Consider the following 24427-nt stretch of genomic DNA (forward strand, 5'->3'; position numbering starts at 1 on the left):
GTCCATTCACTTGCATGCTGCAGACTCCAGTCAATTTAGCATATAGTAGAGGGGAGAGATATAGTCATAACTGGAATATCTAACACAAACATGGAACTGTAGGCTGTTTGTGTCAGTACAGGGAATTTGCTTGTTAAGATAGACCTGTGATTCCAGCAGCCTCAGCATTGTTGCAAGTATGCAGTCTATTAAGTGAAGGGAAGGTAATATGAGCTAGTAGAGAAGTGCTGAATGCGAATGGTGGCAAAGCTGAACCTCCTCTGTATATGTAACATGGCAGACATCGATAACAACTTGCTGTTAGTGAATTATGAAGAAAAATTAGTTCCACCAGAACATATGAAACAATTGAGATTTAAAGGAATGACTTCACCTGGGTACTGTGAGGATCCAAGTGTACTTTAAAGTTTGTATTCTTCCCTGTCTATGTGCACAGAATCTCTTATGCTGGTAAAACATGACATAGCTATCTAAGCTGGTCTTAAAGGAGAAGTACTACAAAATAGAATAAAGGCAGAAAAATAATAAGCAATGTAAACCTACCTATCCTCGTTCCTCATAGTGCCGCTCCTAGGTCCCATTGACAGCTGCCAGTGTCCTGCAGCTCTTCCACCTGCAAGATCACATACCAGGCTGAGTAATTGCCGCTCAGCCAATCAGTGACTGGGGCGACACACTGCCCAAGTCACTGACTGGCTGAACAGGCAATCGCTGACAGCAATGTTAGCAAGGCCATCATATAAGAGCCAGGTACCTGACACACCCTGTTTCCAGTAGCCATTAACGGGACCCAGGAGTGGCACTACAGAGACAGAAGGATAGGTGAGTTTACTTGTTTATTATTTTCTTGCGTTTTTCAATTTCTTGGTACTTCCTCTTTTGTAAATTATCGGCTTTGCTGTTGAAAATGAGTATGTGAGTTGAAAATGGCTATGATGTCTTTTAAATGTGGTGGCGCAAAATAAGAAGTGTGCATTTATTTTATCATTCTAAGTAAAAAATGAAAACTTTCATCACCCTAGCCCATCAGCTGACGGAAACAGTCTCTTTATTGTTTGCCAGGTCAACTTCAGACATTCTGGATCCGCACCTTTTCGATTCACTTCATTTGCACTGAGCTGCGAAGAGCTGAAGTAACATCAGGGGGCTCGATGACGCAACATGACCCCTTCAATCAACTGATGCGTGTGGGTGCTGGGGGTGAAATCCCAACTAATCTCATATATTTCACATGAATTGCATTTTCTTTATCAGGTATTAAACAAAGGGTTAAAGTACTGACGTGTAATAACTTGAAGTCTCCCATATTTAGAGACTATTTTTATACTTGTAGGGCCATGCAAAGTGGAGCATGCTTACCTTTTAACTGAATAAACACGTTTTGCCAGTAGTTCTACCTACAGTTTCCATTTATTTTCCTATCCACTTGGTTCCAGTGTGCCATCTATATTACCCTCATACTATCTAAACCTTATGATGAGTAGAGAATTAGTATGCAAATAAACAAAATATAGATTTTCATTGTCTTGTGACAAGGGCTTATAGGCTCAGAGAATGCACGTAACATAAAGCCAGAGATTCCTCCTACCAACCAACCATCTTTGCATATCATTGTTATATAAACATCACACAACTGCATAAGAAATCCTTTAGTAAACTGGATCCATCTATGACAGCAACTCAATGGCTGTCCATTCAATCGAGATACCAGTCGCACATATTTTCATGACCATTTTGGAAAGTATCTTTAACAAACGGTACCTTAATCGGAGGTTGATTACTTTGGCAGATGATCAATTGTCAATATTTGAAAACTTGAGTCCTAGTATTGGCAAATGATAGCAAAGCATCAATCCATTGTGAACTCATGATAGGCAGTGATCTCCACAGCCTTCTGACATATTGTAGACCACTCACTTCCACTATTATAATAAGGGCATATGCCTCCAAGCCTCCCCTTTAGATTCTAGCATTTGTCTTCATTGCAGTTTTTCTCTTTTGGCACAAGATATTAATATCCAGATATCAACCATTTTTTTCATGGCATTGTCTGGACTTGTGGTTTAGGTAAGGGGATTGGCAGTGAGTGCTGAAAAGCTCCTATGGAAGAAGCTCAGAGATGTGATGAAGGGGCCATTGAAAAATATCTGCTGTTACACAGCAAGCATGCCCCACTTTCATTTAACAACGATCATCCTCTTCTGTATCGCTTAATTCACGAGAGGCTATCACAGGAGGTATCCCTGCCTTTCTTCTACGACGATAGTGGCCATTGGGCATCTGCCACCCTTGACGTAATGGACCAGCGCCAATGGTGTTAGAACGACCTAGGCTGGTAGCTACAGCGACCTCAAAGGTGAGTGTGTCCTCAGTTGGGCAGTCTGAGCTTTGCATCTCCTCATGTAGGGCCAAATATGGCTCTGAGATATAGTGCTGAGGAGTTGACTGTGAGCTGTGGCGCCCCTGGAGGGAGCAGGAAGACTCGCTCAGACCTGGTTCACTAGGAAGAGGTGCTGTATTGTCATTGCCATTAAGGGGAGGTGAGCTGTGTTTCTGTCGACGAATTAAAGAAGAAAAGGAAATAAGAGGTCTTGGGGTTGCAGGCACAGAAGGAAGTTGGCGTCGTCCACGTCTTGGGGTGCTGGTGTCAGAAGGTATGCAACTTTCATTCAATGAGTCAAGAATCTATTGGGGGGACAAAAGCACATCAAATTGTAAACCAGCAATTTAGTAGATCACAAATATATGATTAAATGTATGATACTGCTATAAGAAACCTAAATGGTTTTACCATATTATCTTGTTAAAATAAGCCATCAATTGTGTTCCCAGACTCTGGGACCCCCAAAGATTGTACAAGAATAAAGCGGAGGCAGCACTGGCCTAGAGCTGTATCCACTTCACCCTGCACAGTGACCAGCAATTGGGGCACTGTGAGGAATTGCAACTATCTTCAATGGAGATCCCAACTGCAGGACCCCATACAAATATGACTTTCTGACAAATCTAAATGAAGCAATAAACCCCTTTTCTATCTATTTGGAGAGTACATTAGCTATGGTAATCATCATAGATCTTATTCTGCAGATTGGTTGGCATACAGAGTAATTTTTATTCTTACCTGCACAGTGCTATGGGTATGACCAGGTGATAGCTGGTGATCCCTATGCTCACATGCAGCTTGTGGGTTCCTCTCCTCTGAGTTACATCTTGAAAGATCAGGAGATAAAAGGTGTTTCCTTTCCTTAGAACGACCCCTCTCTCTTCCTCCTGAACGATGAGAGTCTAATCTATGGCCTGTAAGATGGTACAAAGAAAAACCTTTGACTTTACGATAGGCTTGAAAAAACTTCCACGTATGTTGTTTAAGTGAAGGTGGCTTGGCAAAGAAGCAGAGGGAAAAACTGCATACAAAGTCTATGGGGTTGATTTACTAATATGTTTCTGGAAGCAGATTGTTGGGTTTTTGTCCATTTTCCCTGTCATTTTTTTGGTATAACATATTTACTAATACAGTGCAACGCAATTTTTCTAAAAACCGGACAAACCCTTCATTTTTGTACAAAAACACGTAAACACTAGTAGGCGTGTCGTAGGTATGTCATTAGTGCCATGACCAACAGATTTATTAAGCAAACCGTTTTTTTACTTTTTTATAAATTTTCTATTCTAAAAAACAGCCACTTCTAGTGTAGTGGAATCACCCCTCCCCCCTCGGCTGCTGACTGGCTGAGCGGGCCTGACACATCACGACCTGGTCCCCATTCAGATCAAGAAGCGGCGGATGGGGTGGAGGAAAGTGGACCCCAGTGCTGGAGCCAGGAGGGTAGGTGCATGTTGTTATGTTCAGCCACCTCCTCCTCGGCTCTTTTGAAAAAAAAAAAGAAAAAAGTCTGACCTCCGACTTCTCCTTCAAAAATATTTGATATTGTCATTTATATCTCTTTATGAGTCACACCCAACATCTACTGGCTAAGTGATTCCTATTTAGAGTAAAGCAAATGCTATATTACCTATACTATGATATGTTTTGGTATAAACCTGCATTATCCTTTTCATTCTGACCAACCTGAATCTGTATTCAGTCGATGAGTGGATAGTCGTAAAGAGGCATGGTAGCTGCGGCGCTGTTGCTTGTACCCACTGTCTAGAATGCCTCTATCTAAGGTGAAGTCTTCTAGCCAGGAGCTGCGTGCACGTTTATCTGCTGTTGTAGAGAATGAACGTCTCATGGAGCTGACATCCGAAAGGACCTGCAAGGCCAAAATAAGCCAAAAACAGGAAGAAAAAATCTGCACAAAAAACTCCTTAATAATTTATAAATGTTGACTATTCTGACAATGGCTTTGGGAACCTACGTTACATGAAATCAGAGGACTTTAACCTGATGGATGGGCAAAAACAGTTATAAAACGTCTAGAAACTAGCAATTGATTGTTGATGAATATACCTGTTTTATACATATTAGTCAATCTAGCAAAAATAAATAAATAAATAAATAAATAACTTTGGACCGCCATCTACCTTTCACTTAACCTCTACTTACAAGGCATCTCATATTAAAAAGATAATTCTGTATGTGTTTCTATGCTTTTAACCCTGATTACTATGTAGGCCTCCTTTTTCTCAATGACTTTTTGTTTTCTTATTATTATTTTATCTACATGATATTTGATTACTGCGTTGTGTGCTGCTTAGGCACCTGTTCAAGGAAAACAAAGGGGAGGGGAGTTGTGGGCCTTTCTGGAAGTTTGGTGTATCCTTAGCCCATATAGATGCATGCCTCTTGGGAGGGTATAAAAGGGTCTTGGGGCCCTTTGGAATATGATTGTTTTGGTGTGGAACTTACAGTAGCTATGGAACTATACAAGCTATTGTTTGTGGACTTGCTTGTGTGTACTCAGAAACACAAGGTTATGTGACCATTAGGACGAGTTGAGTTCTTTAAGGCTCTGTATGCCAAAGATGGATAATCCCATGGGAGAAACTTAAAAGTGAAAGGAGATGGTAGGTCCAATACACAGTTAAATGTTCTAGCTTTTGGCTAGAGGAGAAAAAAAATCTTTTTTTCTCTACAATTAACTTGAATAAATATTATAAGTGGCTATAATGGTGGATTTGCACAATAACAAAAATAGGTTGCTAAATAATACAATAATTCATAGGAACCAGTTATTAAACATTAAATGAGAGATGTTTTTGTAAGGCTTAGCCTTGTGAATGGAAATTATATAGGGGCAGTATCAGTTCCCACAGGTCTACATGCACTCTATGCATGCCATGCTACATTCTGTGTTAATGTATGAGGAGGGCATTAAATAGGGGGAAAGAGAAATGCAGAATTGCCCCATTGGTTTCAGTGGATGGCAAATTTTGGTTCAGACAATACAAACCCATGATCTTGTGCATGAGATCTGCGGGTACTTGAAAAGAGATCAGTATCTGGTCATTTACAAACTATAAATTAAAAATAAACTATAAAAATTATTTTTAAAAATACCCACAAAAGGAACATAATTAAAGGGGAACTACTGAAAATGAATTGGAATAAAAATTGGAAAAAAAAGAACAAAAAAACTTTACTGTGAACACAACAGCTTTAATTAAGAAAATGTAGCAAATGTTTTTTTTTTTTTATTATTGGCACTATAGTTCCCCGCTAATTATAAAGTATAAAGTAAAACAATTAAATGGTCATGTGACCGGAAAACGGAACTTTCTCCATAAAAACAAACTCAGAGAAACAAACATAAGAACAAAACAACAGAAACAAGCAAAGCAAACCCCTTGAAAGCAAACAAAATGATAGTTGAATAATTCAACAAAAGAGCAGATAGACAGACAGGAAAAGCAGTAGACCATGTGGCTTACTGGTTGACCGGACTATGGATGACATTTCTCGCAGTAAATAGTTGGTTTATAAGAGTGATTGTGTTGTGTTGTTGTATTTACCTGGGGGTTCTCTGCCAGACGTGGCATGGAAGAAGCTCTCACAGACGCTGGACGTTCCAGCATCTCCACTGGGACGTAGCTGTCTTGGCTAGGGAGCTGCTCCCTGCTAAACTTTCTAACCTCTGGCTCCTGGAAATAAAGATACAGCCAGCTCGTGGGACCAGCTTTCCATTTCACATATTGTTCTTGTTACCTGGTAGCACAATGATTTCCCTCCTGGTAGACAACCACCCACTCCAGGGTCAGTGCCAGATATTCCATTATGCAAGTCACTAGCTAATATAGCCTGCGGCACATTGTTACTGTGTGCACCAAGAGCATTGGAGAAGCAGGAACAATTTATATATAAGATTTCATTCTAATTGTCCACTGCAGTGAGCTGGACAGAGCTCACAACTATTGTCCACCGTCACCCATGATTGTCATATAAGCTTCTGTGTTCTGTGGAGGACCTGAAATGAATCCACTTTCTAAAAAAGTAATGTTTGGATTTTGGATAATTTTATTTGATGCCTTTTTTCATAGAACAAAGGTTCACTGTGTTTCCTTTGTTTTGATATGTATCATATATATGCAAGTGTAGGGTGAATCTTTATTTTACCTATACTGAGTTATAGAATGTATAAGGGCCAGTTCACACAAAGTAAAACTGTCGGAATTCCGCCGCAGAATTCTCTCCCGCCAGCCCCTGTGTCATACAGGCAGTCTATGGGAGAGCTTGCGTGTCTATTGTCAATTCTTATAAGAGGAGAAGCAGCGAGAGAGGAAGCGTGCAAGTCTTCCCATAGACTGCCTGTATGACACGGAGACTGGCGGGATTCCGCAGCGGAGAGTTCCGCTGCAAAGTTCTGCCAGTTTGCCTGTGTGAACTGGCCCTAATAGTGCCCAATCACATTCACAATTTTGCAGGCCTGAGACCAGAATTATCTTCAATGTCTGATCAGAGCTGCTCTGGTGATTTGTATTCTGGGAAATGTTATCATAGCCTCAGACACTATTACGTTATCGGATGCTGAGAAAGTAACTACTTTTATAGGAGTAGGAGTCTAATAGAAGTCTTATTAGAGTCTTATAGGAGCTTAGATTCGCTGTTAGAGGTGTATCTGAAAATAGTTTTTAACCTATGTAGATTACTTTAAGATGGATGATCTGTAACATTGTGTTCGCAGGTGGGATTACAATCTACATTGATAAATTTGAGGAAAACATTATAAGTGACTCCTTTTTAAAATCATTTTCGCATGGAAAAAAATCACATGTGGATTATTGCTTAATTTTCTTCATGTCACTTTCATTTGTACAAATTCACAATCATAGTGTTTGTATATATATAAAAACAACATAAACCAAAGTAATCCTGACTAATTCATGCAAGCTGTTATGACTGTACCTGTTGGGACCCTGGCGCAGTCCTCGGCTTGTAAGGTTCGACAAATACATGATTTAGTGGTTATTCTGTGTTTTATTTGCATTTGTCTGAGCTCCAGTCTGAACACTGTCCTACTCTTATGGCTCTGCTCATTGATTTCTCTGCCACACCCATCTCTTCCCTTCTGAGTTTCCTCTAGTCACTTCAGAGTCAACTCTGTTTTGCTTAAGTGATTGACATCTGGTTTCTCCAATCACCCTTGCTGTTTTTGTGGTCCAACCACGTTCTGATTCCAGGTCCATGACCTCCTATAAAGCATCTCCTGTGTCTTCACCCTTTGCTGGCTATTAAGTCTAGTTTATCTAGAAAGCTCAGCGTATTGAGTATTTCTTCTGCACAAGTTTTCTTGCTTTACATGATCTCGGCTATTTGTACCTTGACTATTCTGTTTTCTTGCCGGCTCTGACATTTCTGCTTTATGACCTTGACTATTCTCTCAACTGTCTGTCCTGTCTGTCTTAGTGTTGGCAGATATCCTAAGTCAGGGACTGTAGCCCAGTTGTCCACTGCTGCCTAGGGCTGATAGAGGTAAAAGGCAGGGACGGTGGGCGGAGACTACTGCAGGGTCCACTGTCTGTGTCTTTCCCATTCCTTTCCTGACCTCTTGGCATCTTAGAGATCTGACAAAAACTCTATTACTTTTTTTTTAATATTTAGTCCATGCATTTCCAAACTGGCCAATAATGGCTATATGTGGCAAGATTCAATGTGTTTCTTGCGTAGGAAGGAGCAATCATCAGGGCTGCCATATAATGGCTATATGTGGTCAGACGTAAAGGGGTTATCCAGCGCTACAAAAACATGGCCACTTTTCCCCCTACTCTTGTCTCCAGCTCAGGTGTGATTTGCAATTAAGCTCCATTTACTTCAATCAAACTGAGTTTCAACCCCCCCCCCCAAACTGGAGACAACAGAAGGGGGAAAGTGGCCATGTTTTTGTAGCCCTGGATAACCCCTTTAAGTCCTGGCATTTCTATATTTTACTTAGTCCATCTTTCACTTGATCCATCATAGGTCCATAATCATTTAATATGCCTCATGCATGTGTTGGGAAATCACATAAAGCCCAACATGCTTATTGTGCAGGAAGGATCTATTTTGGAGCTATACACTGCCATATAGATATATTATAATATATATTATTATATAACAAGAAGATATATATGGTGAGATTCTTTGGAATCCTGGCATTTCTTAATTTTACATAACATATAACAAAGCCCAACATGTTTCCTGTGCAGCAAGAAATGATAATCAGGGGCTGTACATGAACAACATTAATACATTGAGCAACAATTGATAAACCATAGATTGATATACTGTACCATGAGCCTTATTCATTACTGCAATTGAAACTGATACAAACCACATTTCTGTTAAGATATAAGGAATCTCCATTTTGTTCTATCAGTAATGATAGTAACAAACAGTAACTGTAGCAGACACCTCCCAGACTCCCCATCTATCACAATTGACATACAATGATTTTCTCATATAATGATTGTATATTACAGATATGCAGGTTTAATACACAGATAGGAGTCACTTTAGAGGAAACTGATTGTTCAGCTTATAATCATTATATGAGAATATCAATTCTTATACATGCAAAGTCCAGTAGGTGTCCGATTCTGCTACTATGCTTTATTACGGAGGATAGAACAAAATGGATACTAACCATATTTTAGCAGGCATGTGGTTGGAAGTTTCTACAGCAGTGAATGAGAGGAGTGTTGAGTCAATCCATGGTTTATTGATTGTTGCTTTAGGCATTTAGTCCTGATGATTCGTCCTTCCCGTATAGGAAACATGCTGAGTCTAGCTACATATAGCCATTATTGGCCAGTTTGGGAAGGCATGGACTATGTACTGAAAAGAAAGCAGAGGATTTTGCATGAACATCAGTAAGGAACACTTTGGTGTACGTTTTTGTGCACTGATAGATGAGCACTAAGGGTGTGAATTTGTATAAAATAAAAAATAACATGAATATAAATACACAGGAACTCAGATGTGGCCTTTTCACGCTCTTTCAGTGAATATATGTAAATGAAGGAAATATATGTGATTTATAGTGTATACATTTTTGAAAAGTAATATAAGTATCAGAATTAAAGGGGTCTCCAGCTTCATATCTGACCACTGAGGCCAGTGTTTTGTTGCAGAATAACATGAACATTAGATGTGCTATTTCCTGACATCCTGTTGGTTGAATAGTAGCTCATTACCATGGGTTGTTTAAAACATATAACCTATCAAATTATATTAAAAGGAAAAATGTTAGTTTCATAGTGCTTGTTACGCACAGTCTTTTGATCACTCAGTCTCAGTTGCCTCAGTCTGCAACATCTCTCACCGCTTGGCATCACTGCCCTGTCTATCCCTCCATCTTTTACTGAAAATTGGGACTTTCAGAGCCCTGCAGATATGTTGTGCAGGTGCCATGCATCAGTGATGGGGCATGCATGTTGAGTAGAGATAAGCAAACTTTTCAAAGATTCGCTTTAGCACGGTTCGCCGAACTTTGGAGAAAAGTTTTGGTTCATCCTTAAACGAACAACTCTAAAACAGGCATTTAGCTGTTATAGTGCGGTTCAGCAAGTATGCTCATCATAACTTACCTGTCTGCACTCCACCGGTGTCCCCCACTGATTGCAGCCACCTCCACTTCCTGAAAGAGGCGAGACTGACAGCCCTCTCAGCCAATCACTGGCTGCGACGCAGTTCCATCTCAGTGATTGGCTGAGTAAGCTGAGACAGCAGCGATCAGTGGGGGACCCTGGGAACCAGCAGAAGAACCCTGGGCGAGCAGGTAAGTATAGTCTCTTATTTCGTTACGAACTTTGCACAAAGTTTGATTCTGTAAAATACCAACCTTTTTGTAAAGTTCGCAATGAATCTCGCTTCGTGAAGTTCATTTCACTCATCTTTAGTGGTGAGTTATTACAGCTGCTGCTAGAGTAAAGGGGTGAACCACACATAAGCTTATATAAAGATGCATGGTGCCTGTGCAGGATTTTGTCAAGTCTGCCAACGATATATGGATGGGCAGAGAGGATGGCAATCCTGAGTGGTGAGAATCGTTGCATACCAGGATGATCAAAGTTTGGTTTTTCTAAGCCACTGAGAACCAATGTACAGGTACCATTACTGACTGTGTAACAATCCCTATGGAAACTGGGATAACAGTGTCAGCAATTTTCCTGCTGACAGATTTTGATTACATTTAGTGCAGTTTACATACTTAGGCAATGTTCACACAACGTATTTTTTCTTATTTCTACGGCCGTTGTTGCCGATTGCAACAACGGCCGTAGCTAATATGAAAAAATATGTTGCCTATTTGACTATGGGATCCCGGCCGGGGCGTATACACATAGTATACGCTCCAGCCGGGATCCATTGTGGCGCCGCAAACAACTGACATGTCAGTTTTCTGCAGCCACTATTCAGTGAATAGCGGCAGCAGAAGTCAATGTAAGTACACACTATGAAGCGAGCGGCCGCTTGCTTCATAGTGAGCAGTGGGAAGTTCTGATGCGGGCGCGCGCTGATGTGCCCGCATCAGAACTCTACGGCCATAAAGATCATCTGGCTGGGATGCACTGGCCGAAATGATCTTTTTAGAAACGTGTTACGCTATGTGAACATGGCCTTATTGTAATTACATAAGAACCTTGAGTGGTTAAGTGGTAGTAGATCTGTGTAGCCAGCAGCCTTTGAGTACTAAATAATGAGCTGGTGATGTTTAATATTAAGTAATGCAATGGGAAATGTGGCGTGGTCACTGTGCCCTGTAGATTGAGCTGTTCGGTGTGCATGGAGGAACTCAACAAAATGCTGGAGACTTGAAGACACACAGTGCAATGACACTGCAACAGGGACACACTTCAGCACTACTACCCTAAGGTGTGGACAAAGCTGTACACTGCAGTGACCAGGCAGAATCAATGAGCTGACAACATGTTTCACATTGAGAGACTTAGTATACTTCCATTCTTGTTGCAGACAGGATGACAACTATGTACCAGGTGATAACGTACTAGTGACAAAACATCTGGCACCAAACACAATAACATACTGCAGATTGCTGAATGAGTACATCTCATGATATTTTAATGTGGCCAATCTGGCATAACCTCATAAGACATTCAAGATGTAATCCATGCAAGATACAGAACAAGACATTTCACATATAAAATATAGACCTGCAATTGAAATGCTGTCAAATAAAGGGTTAAAGAGATGCTATACACTGAACTAACAGAACTAAAGTTAAAGACCTTCTTTTTTGATGATCTGATTTATACTATTTTACTAAAAGGTAATGTACAACTACGCTAGTAACCAATTAGCCTTTATGCACCTAAACATATAAATATACATACAGCCTTGGCTAAAATTAAGCTACTATTATATACTCAGACTACAGATCCTATACAACCCTAAGTGTATTTATGCTTACAGTCAACAAAGTAAGCTATATGTCATATCCCCCTCCATACATATATCACTTATTTACACATATTCTTCCTTTATTATCACTTATTCCATGTTCTGTGCTTTTTTTTAGGTAAAGGCGGTAGAGTTGAGCAAATATTGAGCACGCTAGGTTTGGCCTTTGATTACTGGCTGCTGAATTTGGATGCAATCCTAGGGAGTCCTGGAAAATCTGCATACAGCATATGGTCTATGGCTGTACCATGTTTTCCATCACTCCCTAGGGCTGCATCTAACTCCAGCAGCCACCAGTAATAAAATGCCAAATGCTCAGGATCGAAAGAACCCGAGCATGCTCGAAGTTTGCTCAACTCTAATAGGCGTATATTCACATGTGTCCAGCCTTACCTTTTCATTAGTTAAGTAATATAATGTGGATTTACATGACAGCCCTTCACTACCTTATGCCAAAATGTTATCAGAGGAGTCAAAAAGCCTAATTTCTATAACAATCTTTGTGTCTCCTCTCATAGGCTTACATAGCCCTTAGTGAGAGAAGGTCATGACCTCAAGTTGCTGTGAAAGGCTGTTACAGGTGAACAGCGGGAAATATATTGGATGAGCATCTGTCTGGGGCACATAATAAAGAAGGTTTGCGTACCCGTCCCTGTGACCCATTATTATCATTTTACCCCATTCCGGTGCCCGACCGGGATTCTTACATTTCCCCAGTGTTCTTCTTTAATCTCATGGGCTGCATCGCTAAACATAATGAAATTAGGAATAAGGAAAACATGGACACATCTTTATATGCGTTGGCTGGGAACTGTAGCATTAGATGAGCAGCTGGCTGCCTGATCCAAGCAGCGATCGACGATGTACACATTGATTAGCACATGTCTTAATAGCCTGTTAGATGGCTGTAAAGTTGGTTGACTGCTCCAAATTTGCTATTAGCAGCCATGGAATGCAATGATAAAATTCTGTCTGCATGCAGCTGCCACTAGGGGGAGCCTAATAATGCTTCACTGTTAAAGAAGCACTTTGGGAGAACTTTATTTTGCTTATTCAGTGCAGCACAGGCTATTACTGAATAAGAAAGCGGATGCTCCTGTATATGTCTTCTGATGTTAATGTGGCATGCAGGGGTTGTCTGCTATATTGATTCTTTTTTCCAATCTAATATGGCTCCCCTTATGGAAGCCTACATTTTCCGTGAAGCATCTGCTAAGGCAGGTGGGGTCGCATCGCTGCACTTGCTTTGAGTCTTAAGCGCAGCAAGTGATAGATCAGTGCCATAGACCTTCTGTCCTCAACTCTATAGATTATCATATGAGATCCCAATTAAGTCTTCTTTCTCCCTGTTAGTTCTTTCAAATCAGGGATCATTATATGGCTGAATTTCTATTATATAGGATTTATTATATAGATGAGAGGAACACATTCTCATAAGATCCTGCTGGCTGAGCAGTCCCAGCACATACATGTCCACTGATCATCATGTATGCATGCCCACTACACATAGGCCTGACCTATCCCTTAAAGGGGTATTCGGGGGAAAATTAACTCAGAGTACGCCGGAAGAGCGCTGTGTTCGGGTCTTTCCATTGCTCCATAAGAATGAATAGAGCCGCGGGTCGTGTGCCGACCTGGGGCTCCATTCATAACAGAGCCGGCTGGGGTTCAGGAGTCAGACCCCAACGAACTCCTACTTTTCCCCTATCCTGTGGATAGGGGAAATGTTAATTTTCCTTGGAATACCCCTTTAACAACCCACCTAAAATTAAATTTAAGTTCGCACCCTTCTGAGGTTTCAGGAAAATCATCAAAAGTACTATGATATGTTATACCTCGAGAACGGAAGTAGATTTGAACATCTGTAAAATACTATGTACCCTGATCTCTCCAATGGTGCCTACATGTCTTCTTTAAGTTCAGACTTAGTCATATACAGAGAGCTCTGAAATTCCCTAGTGTTGGCTGCAGGAAGCCAGAATTTCAGCATTTATCTTACTATGTATCTAGGTAATGTAGAACTCTGTATAAAAAAAAACCTAAAATGTAACTGCTATAAAGATATAATAAATCAATGCAAAATGTTCAAGCTACTTAGGTAAATAAAGAGAAGAAAAATGCTGTTCACGGGTGGATGGTTGTGCACAATTTTCCTTGTGTGTGCACAAAGCCTAATAAATGCACATTGACAGTGTCATCACCCACTCTTTATAAGCCCAGACGTTCCTGAAATGCGTCTAGTCATCCTTAAAGCGCATAATAACAATGTTAGGTTAATGGGCTATTCTAACTCTTCTAAAAGCTATGTTTACCAGAGACAGCTGCTCTTCAAAGTCTTCATCGTCTCTGTCCAGACATGGCGGCTGAAATATTTCTTCAGGGGACAAGGGGCTGAGTGACGGGAAGCCACCCCTGAAAAGACAGGCACAGAACAGCGGTTAAACAAATCCGCCTTAGTAGCTACATCTGTAATGCCTATGCAATATACTCACAGGCCCGACAGAGTATCCTGCTGGAGGTACGGTAAGGCTTTGGCATTGGATAATATCTCCTCCGGTAATGACGAGGCTTCCATTCTCTGAAACATTGGCGCATTTTTCTATAGAAGAAAATAACTATTCAGGTTATTTGCAGATAAGGTAATCCATTGGGACCTGACACAGAAGGTAATATAACTAACAATGCTGATGTATTCGTGCCCTAAAAATAATGCTTTATTGGAAAACATAATGAGGAGTCTCATTAAGGTTGCACCAATTCCATATTTAAGTACGTGCTGCAAAGCATCAATGGATTACGAGCTCTGGATTACATATTTCGAGTAGACACTTTCCCTTGATAAAAGTAACATTTCTATTTTTAAAGTGGATTTCTCATTAAGATAAACCATAACCCCTATGGACTTCATGGATGGAGTTCACCTACTTGGAAGTCCTCTTTATGAGCCTGGGTGCTCTGGAGCAACCTAAAGGTCTATGTATTAAATGTATAGAATTTAGCTCCAAAAGGAAGACAGCTTTCTCTCTAGTGCCACCTGTAAGTCAATGTATGGTCCATAAAAGAGTGTTAAAACATGAACTTCCAGCTTTCTTCCTTCTGGGTTAAAGTAAAATTGCATGTTATTTTCCCAGGGAGCATTGCTTAGCTGAAATAACTTCCAATGCCAGCTTGACAGTCTGCACAAGAAGATACACTACCCCTTCAGACAGAGGAAGTCTTAGACCTCCTTTACATGTCCGGTAAATTTCTAGACCCATAGGGTTCTATTGGGTTTGGACACCTTTCAGGATTTTTCTTGAAGGGTGTCCATGTTGGAAAATAGCTCCAGAAAATAAAAGACATGTCCTATATTTGTCTGTAACTCCAGCATGGAAGCCCCATAGAACCCTATGGGAACATTCAGAATTACGAACAGCTCCATATGCACATTCGGAATCTGTCCAGAATTCTTGATGCATTGCATGGAAGCCCAGGGCAGCACCAGCACCCAGGGTGCTCTAGTTGGTCCTTTAGGCTAGATTTACACACACCGGATCCGCAGCAGATTTCACACTGCAAATTCGCAGTGAAATACGCTGCGGGTCCCTTGGCTGTCATTTTCAATAAGATTGACCTACTGCTGCGAGTATGTAAGTTACAGCCCCTAACCACCCACCGGTCAGAGCCTACTGTACCTGCCCCAGGCTCCGGCTTGATTCGGGGGCCCCTAGCTGGAAGTCCCGCTCAGCCAATTAGTGCGCTGCCCTGCTGCAGCTACTGGTTGACTGAGTGGGGTGTGCAGACGATGGAAGCCCCCAGCGGTGCACAAATTGTGTTACTTGTGCACACGCATTGTTAAAGAATGAAGGAGAAGCTGGAGGAGGACACCGCTGCAGTCTGTGGGTGAGTATGATTTTTTTTCCTTCCTCCGTTTTTACGAGCATGAAACACTAATGGTTTCCTGAAGCTCCCAGGAAGGTTTCCTAATCAGTGTTTTCTGACTGTACAAACTGCCATGGATGTGTGAAGGGGGCCTAAGTTTGGTTTAAGCCTAGAGGCCAAAATGAATTTTTGAATGTATTTTTTATTATTATTATTATTATTATTATTATTATTACTCCTTTTTTATGTTTTTGTGCCTCCATTTTTATCCCTAGACAACCACTTTACAACTAATAAGCATGTGTCCTAATTTACTCCCAGCCTCATATTCCTCTCCTTGCTATAATGCTACTCTTTCCACCCAACTGTTCATGTAAAGCCATTCAATAGTTTTGGATATCACCTTATCTGTCCTCACGTGATGAAGTATATAAAAGAAACTATATTCACCACATCAATAATAATACATTTCTATTTGCTAAGTACACCGCACATTTCATCTTCTGCTCTCTTGCTGAGGACATGCAGGTTACCCAGAGGCTTTGCTGTATAGAGACAAGTTCTCACCTGTTCCTCCAGCTGTTGTCTCTGTTTCTTTGCTTTACTCTGCTTATAATAGTCCATGATCATCATAGCAGCATAAATCTTGCCCACGGTCAGGTCAGTGGCTGGAGGAAAACAGTTCAGAAGTCATCACTGACAGATGTAAATGCAGAATTATGGCACTTGTGATTGGATTCCCTGCATGGTGGGTTATGTTGTACAAGATGTAGCTAGACCTTTTATCACTGGTTATGTTACAACGATGAACACATTATACAGAATGTATCCACGATTTGTTGAATAGGATTTATTGTTCTCCTTTAAAGCTATGTTCCCACAACATCTTTTTAAGTGAAATAATAATCAACGAAAGTCATTATAAAAAAAGGCAGTTTTTTTGTCTACAAAAAGACGCTGTGTAAACATAGCCAAAGGGTAGTATTACACATTGGGTAAATGCTGCCTTGGGGAATTCACAGCTTTTGGACTTTAGGATACTTCTTCTTCCATCTGGATCCACTTTTGGTTTGGGCTAGAAAAAAAATGCATCAAAAACTGCTGTGACAGATTTAAAAAAATGAAAATCTGTGTAGGACACAAGCCTAAGGCCTAATTCACACATTTCGTAAATTTATCCGTAGTTGCGGATCTGCAATTACAGGCAAATTTAGGGCACATTGATTATAGTTCTTTGAAAAGCAATATATTGTAATCCGTATTCTTCTTCTTTTTCTTCCGTTTCTTCTTCTTCCAGCTATTTTTCTGCGCGTAATACAGCCCGAACCGCTTTGCGCACACACTCCGTTCAAACTGCGTTTCAAAGCCCTCGGCGGTGTAAGGTGTGCTATCTATTTTTCGTTTCGATCGGATTTGTCGTTTTTAAGTAATTTACGTTTAAAGACCCCTAATTTCCCATAGAAAATAATGGCCCATTGCAAATAATGGCCACACTGTAACCGCTAACAGCCAATCACAGCACATATGCAAATAGCTGAGATATAGCAGCCAATAGGAATTCTAAGGTCTCGTCAGGCATGTATCACACCATCCACAGTCACATGTCCACTATTGGCCAATAGAAGATGTAATATATGGAAGGTCCTTAATGATTTTGTCTCACTGACATGAGTAAGATTGTCATGGTAACCGAGCAATGATCTTTACCATTATAAGTAGCAGAGGTCAGTCAGTAAAATAGTAGAACTGAGGTAGGCATGTAGCAGGGATGGTACAGAAGCTGCTCTTAAAGAGACGGTACCCAAGCCACTCTTAAAGGGACGGTACCCAAGCCGCTCTTAAAGGGACGGTACCCAAGCCGCTCTTAAAGGGATGGTACACAAGCCGCTCTTAAAAGGACGGTACCCAAGTCGCTCTTAAAGAAACGGTACCCAAGCCACTTTTAAAGAGACGGTACCCAAGCCGCACTTAAAGGGGCGGTACCCAAGCCGCTCTTAAAGGGGCAGTACCCTAGCAGCTCTTAAAGGGACGATACCGAAGCCACTCTTAAAGGGATGGTAACCAAGTTGCTGTGTAAGGGGAATTACATAAGTAGCTCTTAAAGGGACCCAAGTCGCTCTAAATGAGTCCCTTTAAAAGCGAAATAGGTCCCTTTAAGAGCAGAATGGATCCCTTTAAGAGCTACCTGGGTCCCTTTAAGAGCAAAATGTGTCCCTTTAAGAGCAAAATGGGTCCCTTTAAAAACGAAATATGTTCCTTTAAGAGCAAAATCGATCCCTTTAAGAGAGACCTGGGTCCCTTTATGAGCGAAATATGTCCCTTTAAGAGCAAAATGGGTCCCTTTAAGAGCGAAATATGTCCCTTTAACCCCTTAAGGACAGAGCCAATTTCGATTTTTGCATTTTCGTTCTTTCCTCCTTGTGCATCAAAGACCATAGCACTTGCATTTTTCCACCTAGAGACCCACATGAGCCCTTATTTTTTGCGTCACTAATTGTAGTTTGCAATGACAGGCTGAATTTTTGCATAAAGTACACTGCGAAACCAGAAAAAAATTAAATTTTTTTATTTTGTTTATTTGGGGGAAATGTGTTTTTACGCCATTCGCCCTGGGGTAAAATTTACTTGTTATGCACGTTCCTCAAGTCGTTACGATTAAAACGATATATAACATGTATAACTTATATTGTATCTGATGGCCTGTAAAAAATTCAAACCATTGTCAACAAATATATGTCACTTAAAATCGCTCCATTCCCAGGCTTATAGCGCTTTTATCCTTTGGTCTATGGGGCTGTGTGAGGTGTCATTTTTTGCGCCATGATGTGATCTTTCTATCGGTACCTTGATTGCGCATATACGACTTTTTGATCGCTTTTTATTACAATTTTTCTGGATTTGATACGACCAAAAATGCGCAATTTTGCACTTTGGGATTTTTTTGCGCTGACGCCATTTACCGTACGAGATCAGGAATGGGATTAATTAATAGTTCGGGCGATTACGCTCGCGGCGATAGCAAACATGTTTGTTTATTTATTTATTTGTTTACTTTTATTTATAACCTGGGAAAAGGGGGGTGATTCAGACTTTTATTAGGGGAGGGGGCTTTTTATTGACAACAACACTATATATTTTTTTTTTACACATATACTAGAAGCCCCCCTGGGGGACTTCTAGTATATACACTGTGATCTCTCATTGAGATCGCTGCAGCATAGATATGCTGCAGAGATCCATGAGATCGGCACTCGTTTACTTCCGGCTGCTGCAGCTCTGAACGCCCTTACCGGCAATAGGGCGTACCTATACGCCCTTTTTCGTTAAGGGGTTAAGAGCAAAATGGGTCCCTTTAAGAGCGAAATATGTCCCTTTAAGAGCGAAATATGTCCCTTTAAGAGCAAAATGGGTCCCTTTAAGAGCGACCTTGGTCCCTTTAAGAGTGAAATATCTAATTTTAAGAGCGAAATATGTCCCTTTAAGAGCAACCTGGGTCCCTATAAGAGCAAAATGGGTCCCTTTAAGAGCGGAATATGTCCCTTTAAAAGCGAAATATGTCCCTTTAAGAGCGACCTGGGTCCCTTTAAGAGCAAAATCGGTCCCTTTAAGAGCGAAATATGTCCCTTTAAGAGTGAAATGGGTCCCTTTAAGAGCAACCTGGGTCCCTTTAAGAGCGAAATATGTCCCTTTAAGAGCAAAATGGGTCTCTTTAAGAGCGAAATATGTCCCTTTAAGAGCGACTTTGGTCCCTTTAAGAGTGAAATATCTCCTTTTAAGAGCGAAATGGGTCCCTTTAAGTGCGACCTGGGTCTCTTTAAGAGCGAAATATGTCCATTTAAGAGTGACCTGGGTCCCTTTAAGAGCTACCTGGGTCCCTTTAAGGGCAAAATGGGTCCCTTTAAGAGCGACCTGGGTCCCTTTAGAAGCGAAATATGTCTCTTTAAGAGCAAAATCGGTCCCTTTAAGAGTGAAATATGTCCCTTTAAGAGCGAAATATGTCCCTTTAAGAGCGACCTGAGTCCCTTTAAGAGCGAAATATGTCCCTTTAAGAGCTAAATGGGTCCCTTTAAGAGCGACCTGGGTTCCTTTATGAGAGCGAAATATGTCCCTTTAAGAGCAAAATGGGTCCCTTTAAGAGCGAAATATGTCCCTTTAAGAGCAAAATGGGTCCCTTTAAGAGCGACCTTGGTCCCTTTAAGAGTGAAATATCTCCTTTTAAGAGCGAAATGGGTTCCTTTAAGAGCAAAATGGGTCCCTTTAAGAGCGACCTGGGTCCCTTTAGAAGCGAAATATGTCCCTTTAAGAGCAAAATCCCTTTAAGAGCAAAATATGTCCCTTTAAGAGCGACCTGGGTCCCTTTAAGAGCGAAATATGTCCCTTTAAGAGCTAAATGGGTTCCTTTAAGAGCGACCTGGGTCCCTTTAAGAGCAAAATCAGTCCCTTTAAGAGCGAAATATGTCCCTTTATGAGCAAAATGGGTCCCTTTAAGAGCGAAATATGTCCCTTTAAGAGCAAAATGGGTCCCTTTAAGAGGGAAATATGTCCCTTTAAGAGCAACCTGCGTCCCTTTTAGAGCGAAATATGTCCCTTTAAGAGCGAAATGGGTCCCTTTAAGAGCGACCTGGGTCCCTTTAAGATTAAATATTTAAGAACGAAATATGTTTTTCTCTTAAGAGTGAAATGGGTCCTTTTAAGAATGAAATTGGTCCCTTTAAGAGCGACCTGGGTCCCTTTAAGAGCGAACTGGGTCCCTTTAAGAGCGAACTGGTCCCTTTAGGAGCGAACTGGGTCCCTTTAAGAGCAAAATGGGTCCCTTTAAGTGCGACCTGGGTCCTTTTAAGTGCGACCTGGGTCCCTTTAAGAGCGACCTGGGTCCCTTTAAGAGCGACCTGGATCCCTTTAAAAGTGACCTGGGTCCCTTTAAGAGCAACCTGGGTCCCTTTAAGAGCAACCTTGGTCCCATTAAGAGCGAAATGGGTCCCTTTAAGAGCGACCTGGGTCCCTTTAAGAGCGACCTGGGTCCCTTTAAGAGCGACCTGGGTCCCTTTAAGAGGGACCTGGGTCCCTTTAAGAACGAAATATGACCTTTAAGAGTGAAATGGGTCCCTTTAACAGCGAAATGAGTCTCTTTAAGAGTGACCTGGGTCCTTTTAAGAGCAACCTGGGTCCCATTAAGAGCGAAGGGACCAAGGTTGCTCCTAAAGGGACTCATGTCACTCTTAAAGGGACGGGAGCCAAGTTGCTCTTAAAGGGATGGAACCCAAGTCGCTCTTAAATGACGGCACTCAGGATTAAAGTTTCTCTTAAAAGAAAGTCACTGGTAAAGGGGCGCTCTGGAAGTCACTGGTAATGGGGCGCTCTGGAAGTCACTGGTAAAGGGGCGCTCTTTTCAAACACTATGTATTTTCCTGGAAATGCAAATCTAGTTTCTATTGGGCTGTTCATAAAGTCCTTAGTTTATGGTTCCACAATCCATTCTGCAAAAAATTAGGACATGTCCTAGTATGAGCCGTAATTGGTATGGATTTAATCATAGAAGTCTACAGGAGCTTTCGTAATTTAGCTACAAACACGGATCACCTTAATTTAACTACCAGCTTTCTCTTTTTTGTGGATCCAAAGAACATATGGATTACGGATGCACTACAGACAATTTTTTGCAGACATAATATACGGTCCTGAAAAACTACTGAATATGAATAGACAGTCAGATCACTGAGGAATCAGTTACATGCTGCACATTGAAGTCTATGGAGAGGAGGCCACTCAAAGCTTAGACCACTCAGTACGTCTCTAAAATGTTATCCATGTGAGTGAGTGTAAGGGTACACGATCTTATTATGTGTATGTGTTCAATGTATAGGAGCCATCAGAGGCTCAGGGTCAACCTTAAATTAGAGATGGAGTCTGCAGAGCAGAAATCTGGTGAGTAATGCAAAAAAATGCTATGCCTCATATACACACCATGAAACATTAGCCTAAAAAGTTACCTTAAATGATAGGCATGCTTTACATGTTCCTTTAAATTGTGTCTCGGGACATGAGTCCTGTCAGCTTCTGAGGTTTTTTTTTTCCACCAAAAGCTCAATGTCTATTGTTCCCAAATTGGTACTTCATTTTCTATTTAAGCCTGTTTTCTCCATAAATTAGATTCCTTTATGCATTGTTATTTCAATGACTTATTATAAAAGCTACATTGTGGCATGAACAGCAAACTTATCAGGTTCTATGCTTCTTAAGTGATTTTTCACATATTTCACTGTCAGTCTGACACAGCAGGCAAACAAGTGAAGGTGCAGAGAGCCTCAACTAATTTCACACTGAATTAAAACATGCTGTGCTTCAAATCACAGTGCATAGAATTAGACAGAGCCGGTGAGGCTGACAACTCTTACAATTTAATTTTTACTGCCGCTGAAGAGGCTTTTACTGGAATGTCAAATGGATTTTCATTCTCTTTATGGCTGAGATGAGTAGGAGCAGTTTTACAACTATACCTAAATGGGGGGTCTCCAGGTTTTTCACTATGTTCTCAGGCAGGTCCCAGTTATAGTCAGTGATGACTGACGCTGAGCGGGGCAGTTCCTTCCTGGTCCTCATGTCAGAAGAACTAGAAATAAGCCAAGAGGACCAGGAACCGAGAGCTAGACAGAATGTAGCTGGGGTAGGGACAGGGTGAGTATACTTTATTTTTTTATTTTGGCAAATATTTAAAAATATTTTTGTTTCTGGACAACCTATTTAGTCAGTTAACACACCATGATAAGTAAAACGCAGACAATGATGTCAAGACAGTTAGAGGTCACATCACTGGTGACCTCGTAGTGACTCCGCTGCAATGCAGTTGTGAGGATCAGTTGTCATGGCAAGAAAAATAAGTTGTTGGGGCATGGAGTCTAGTGGGCTAAATCTTTCTCTTGCTGTCTAGCTAGACTAGTGTAAAAATAGAAAAGAAAAACCCTACCCATTTATGCCTGATCCTTTCATTAGTTGCCTCAAACAACAAAATGGGGTATCTGCTATTCCAGCCTCCTCCTTAGGCTCTGGTAATATCTTGACATTTTCTTTTTACTTTATATCCACAACATCTCATAAAAGGATGCCAATATATTGTACGACGTGTCACTAGCCGTCCATGGATTTTAGTGGGCCAAACATAGTCTAATTTTGACTATGTTTTGTCTTTTTCCAGGATGTACACTGTTTTTGTGCAGGACTTGCACGTCACAGTGCAACTATATTTACTTTTTATTAGTTGTGAAGCTGGTGCGACTTTGCAGTGTTTGCCTGTGTATTTCTGCCAACATTACCGTGAAGCCCTAGCTCGACAGACTAGCCTAAACAAGATTTTGCAGCAATATATTTGCTCATCTAAATGACAATTGCTGGAAAAATAAAATTGTGTCTTCGAATTTGTTAAACGAGGGCGTGAGCAATTTATCACTCTGTCAAAAAGGACCATTAGAGTCTCCTCTGCTACTAGGCTGGTTCGCCTGCTCCAATGCATCCCTTATAGCTACATTTCAGCAGATTAACCTTTGTGAAAGCTTCTACTACAGGGCCAGAATGTAACTGTCCTGAATCCGCTATATGAGCAATAGTAACCTAGCTGAGCTTACTATCCAGTGGGTGACAGCTCCATTATCTAGTAAAACACCAACATTACCACAACAGTCATGCACGATATCAAATCTTTTGCTAGAAAATTCTAGAAAAACTCACATCTTGGCATGGGCACAAGTAGGTCCAACATCTTTTGAGACAGATTTGGCCAAATCGCCAATATTTCTTTCTGCAGCTCGGAGTCTAGTTGTTGTCTGTCAGCGCCACCTGGAAGAAAAAGTTGGAAAATAACAATGAATGGCAGCATTAACATCGTTTCTCAGCTCAGCTCAAACCAAGCATCAAGTATACCCGTCACCTTATATAACATTTGACGAGTGATAGAGACATGAAACATTTTCATCGATGAGTGCTGTTTCTCCCTATTCTATGCTTTGACAGGAGACGGTCCATAGATTTACTATAGGAGTCCATCTCAGTCCCGGGTACACAGTGGGGAGAAAATATGCAGTTCTCTGGCCATATTTAGTGATCTAGTTCTCACACATTTTACAACATGTCAAATAGAAGCAGAGTCTAACAGCATCGTAGTTAATAGTTTACCAATAGACTGGTAGAGGTATGGATCCACGCTAGCTTTGCCACCACTCTCAAATGTCAACTTATCAACATAGAAGTACAATGTAGTTCCACAGCATCCAGTGGTGTGCAAAGGTTCCAAGGTTTAGTTGCATAACTGAGTATATAGCAGCAATGTTTCAACCTAGTAAGCCTTGTATGCTTGATAAAGATTGTCTAAGTTGATATGTTGCTGCTGTATACTTGGTTATGCAATAAAAGCTTGGAACATTCGCATAACGCTGGATGCTGTTGGACTCCATTGCTCTTCTACAATCATACTAGAGATTAGCACAATTCGAGCATTTGAATAACGGTGGCTGAAGAAATTGAATACAGCCCTAGGGAGTCCAGGAAAACATGGATACAAACTATGCTGTATTTTCCTAAACTCCCTAGGGCTGTATTCAACTTCTTCAGCCACCGGACTGGACTATTTGCTAAAAACATCTGATATCATGATAAAAGCTACATGGGCACCTAACAATCCCTGTGTCTTAGATAGTCTAGATATTTAGCTCAAATTTATGGCCATTTTACACGGAGTAA

General features: G+C 40.9%; 1 protein-coding gene across 5 annotated transcripts in view; it reads right to left on the reverse strand.

Annotated features, from left to right (window-relative positions):
• Positions 1-744: 744 nt before the first annotated feature.
• The window catches only part of CACNA1E (calcium voltage-gated channel subunit alpha1 E), a 548978-nt gene continuing 525295 nt past the window's right edge, over positions 745-24427 (reverse strand). For 4 of the 5 annotated variants that reach the window (XM_069981148.1, XM_069981149.1, XM_069981150.1 and 1 more), the window contains 8 exons: positions 23420-23527; positions 16265-16365; positions 14329-14435; positions 14149-14248; positions 5953-6081; positions 4070-4253; positions 3122-3297; positions 745-2685 (listed from right to left, as the gene is read on the reverse strand). In XM_069981148.1, coding sequence (XP_069837249.1) covers positions 2182-2685; positions 3122-3297; positions 4070-4253; positions 5953-6081; positions 14149-14248; positions 14329-14435; positions 16265-16365; positions 23420-23527 — 1409 coding nt within the window. In that variant the 3' untranslated portion in view covers positions 745-2181. Of the gene's footprint in view, positions 2686-3121; positions 3298-4069; positions 4254-5952; positions 6082-14148; positions 14249-14328; positions 14436-16264; positions 16366-23419; positions 23528-24427 lie in introns of those variants that run through there. The other variant, XM_069981152.1, reaches the window with a different exon arrangement.

The sequence above is a fragment of the Dendropsophus ebraccatus genome, chromosome 8 (genome assembly GCF_027789765.1).
Source record: "Dendropsophus ebraccatus isolate aDenEbr1 chromosome 8, aDenEbr1.pat, whole genome shotgun sequence".
Taxonomy (NCBI): Eukaryota; Metazoa; Chordata; class Amphibia; order Anura; family Hylidae; genus Dendropsophus; species Dendropsophus ebraccatus.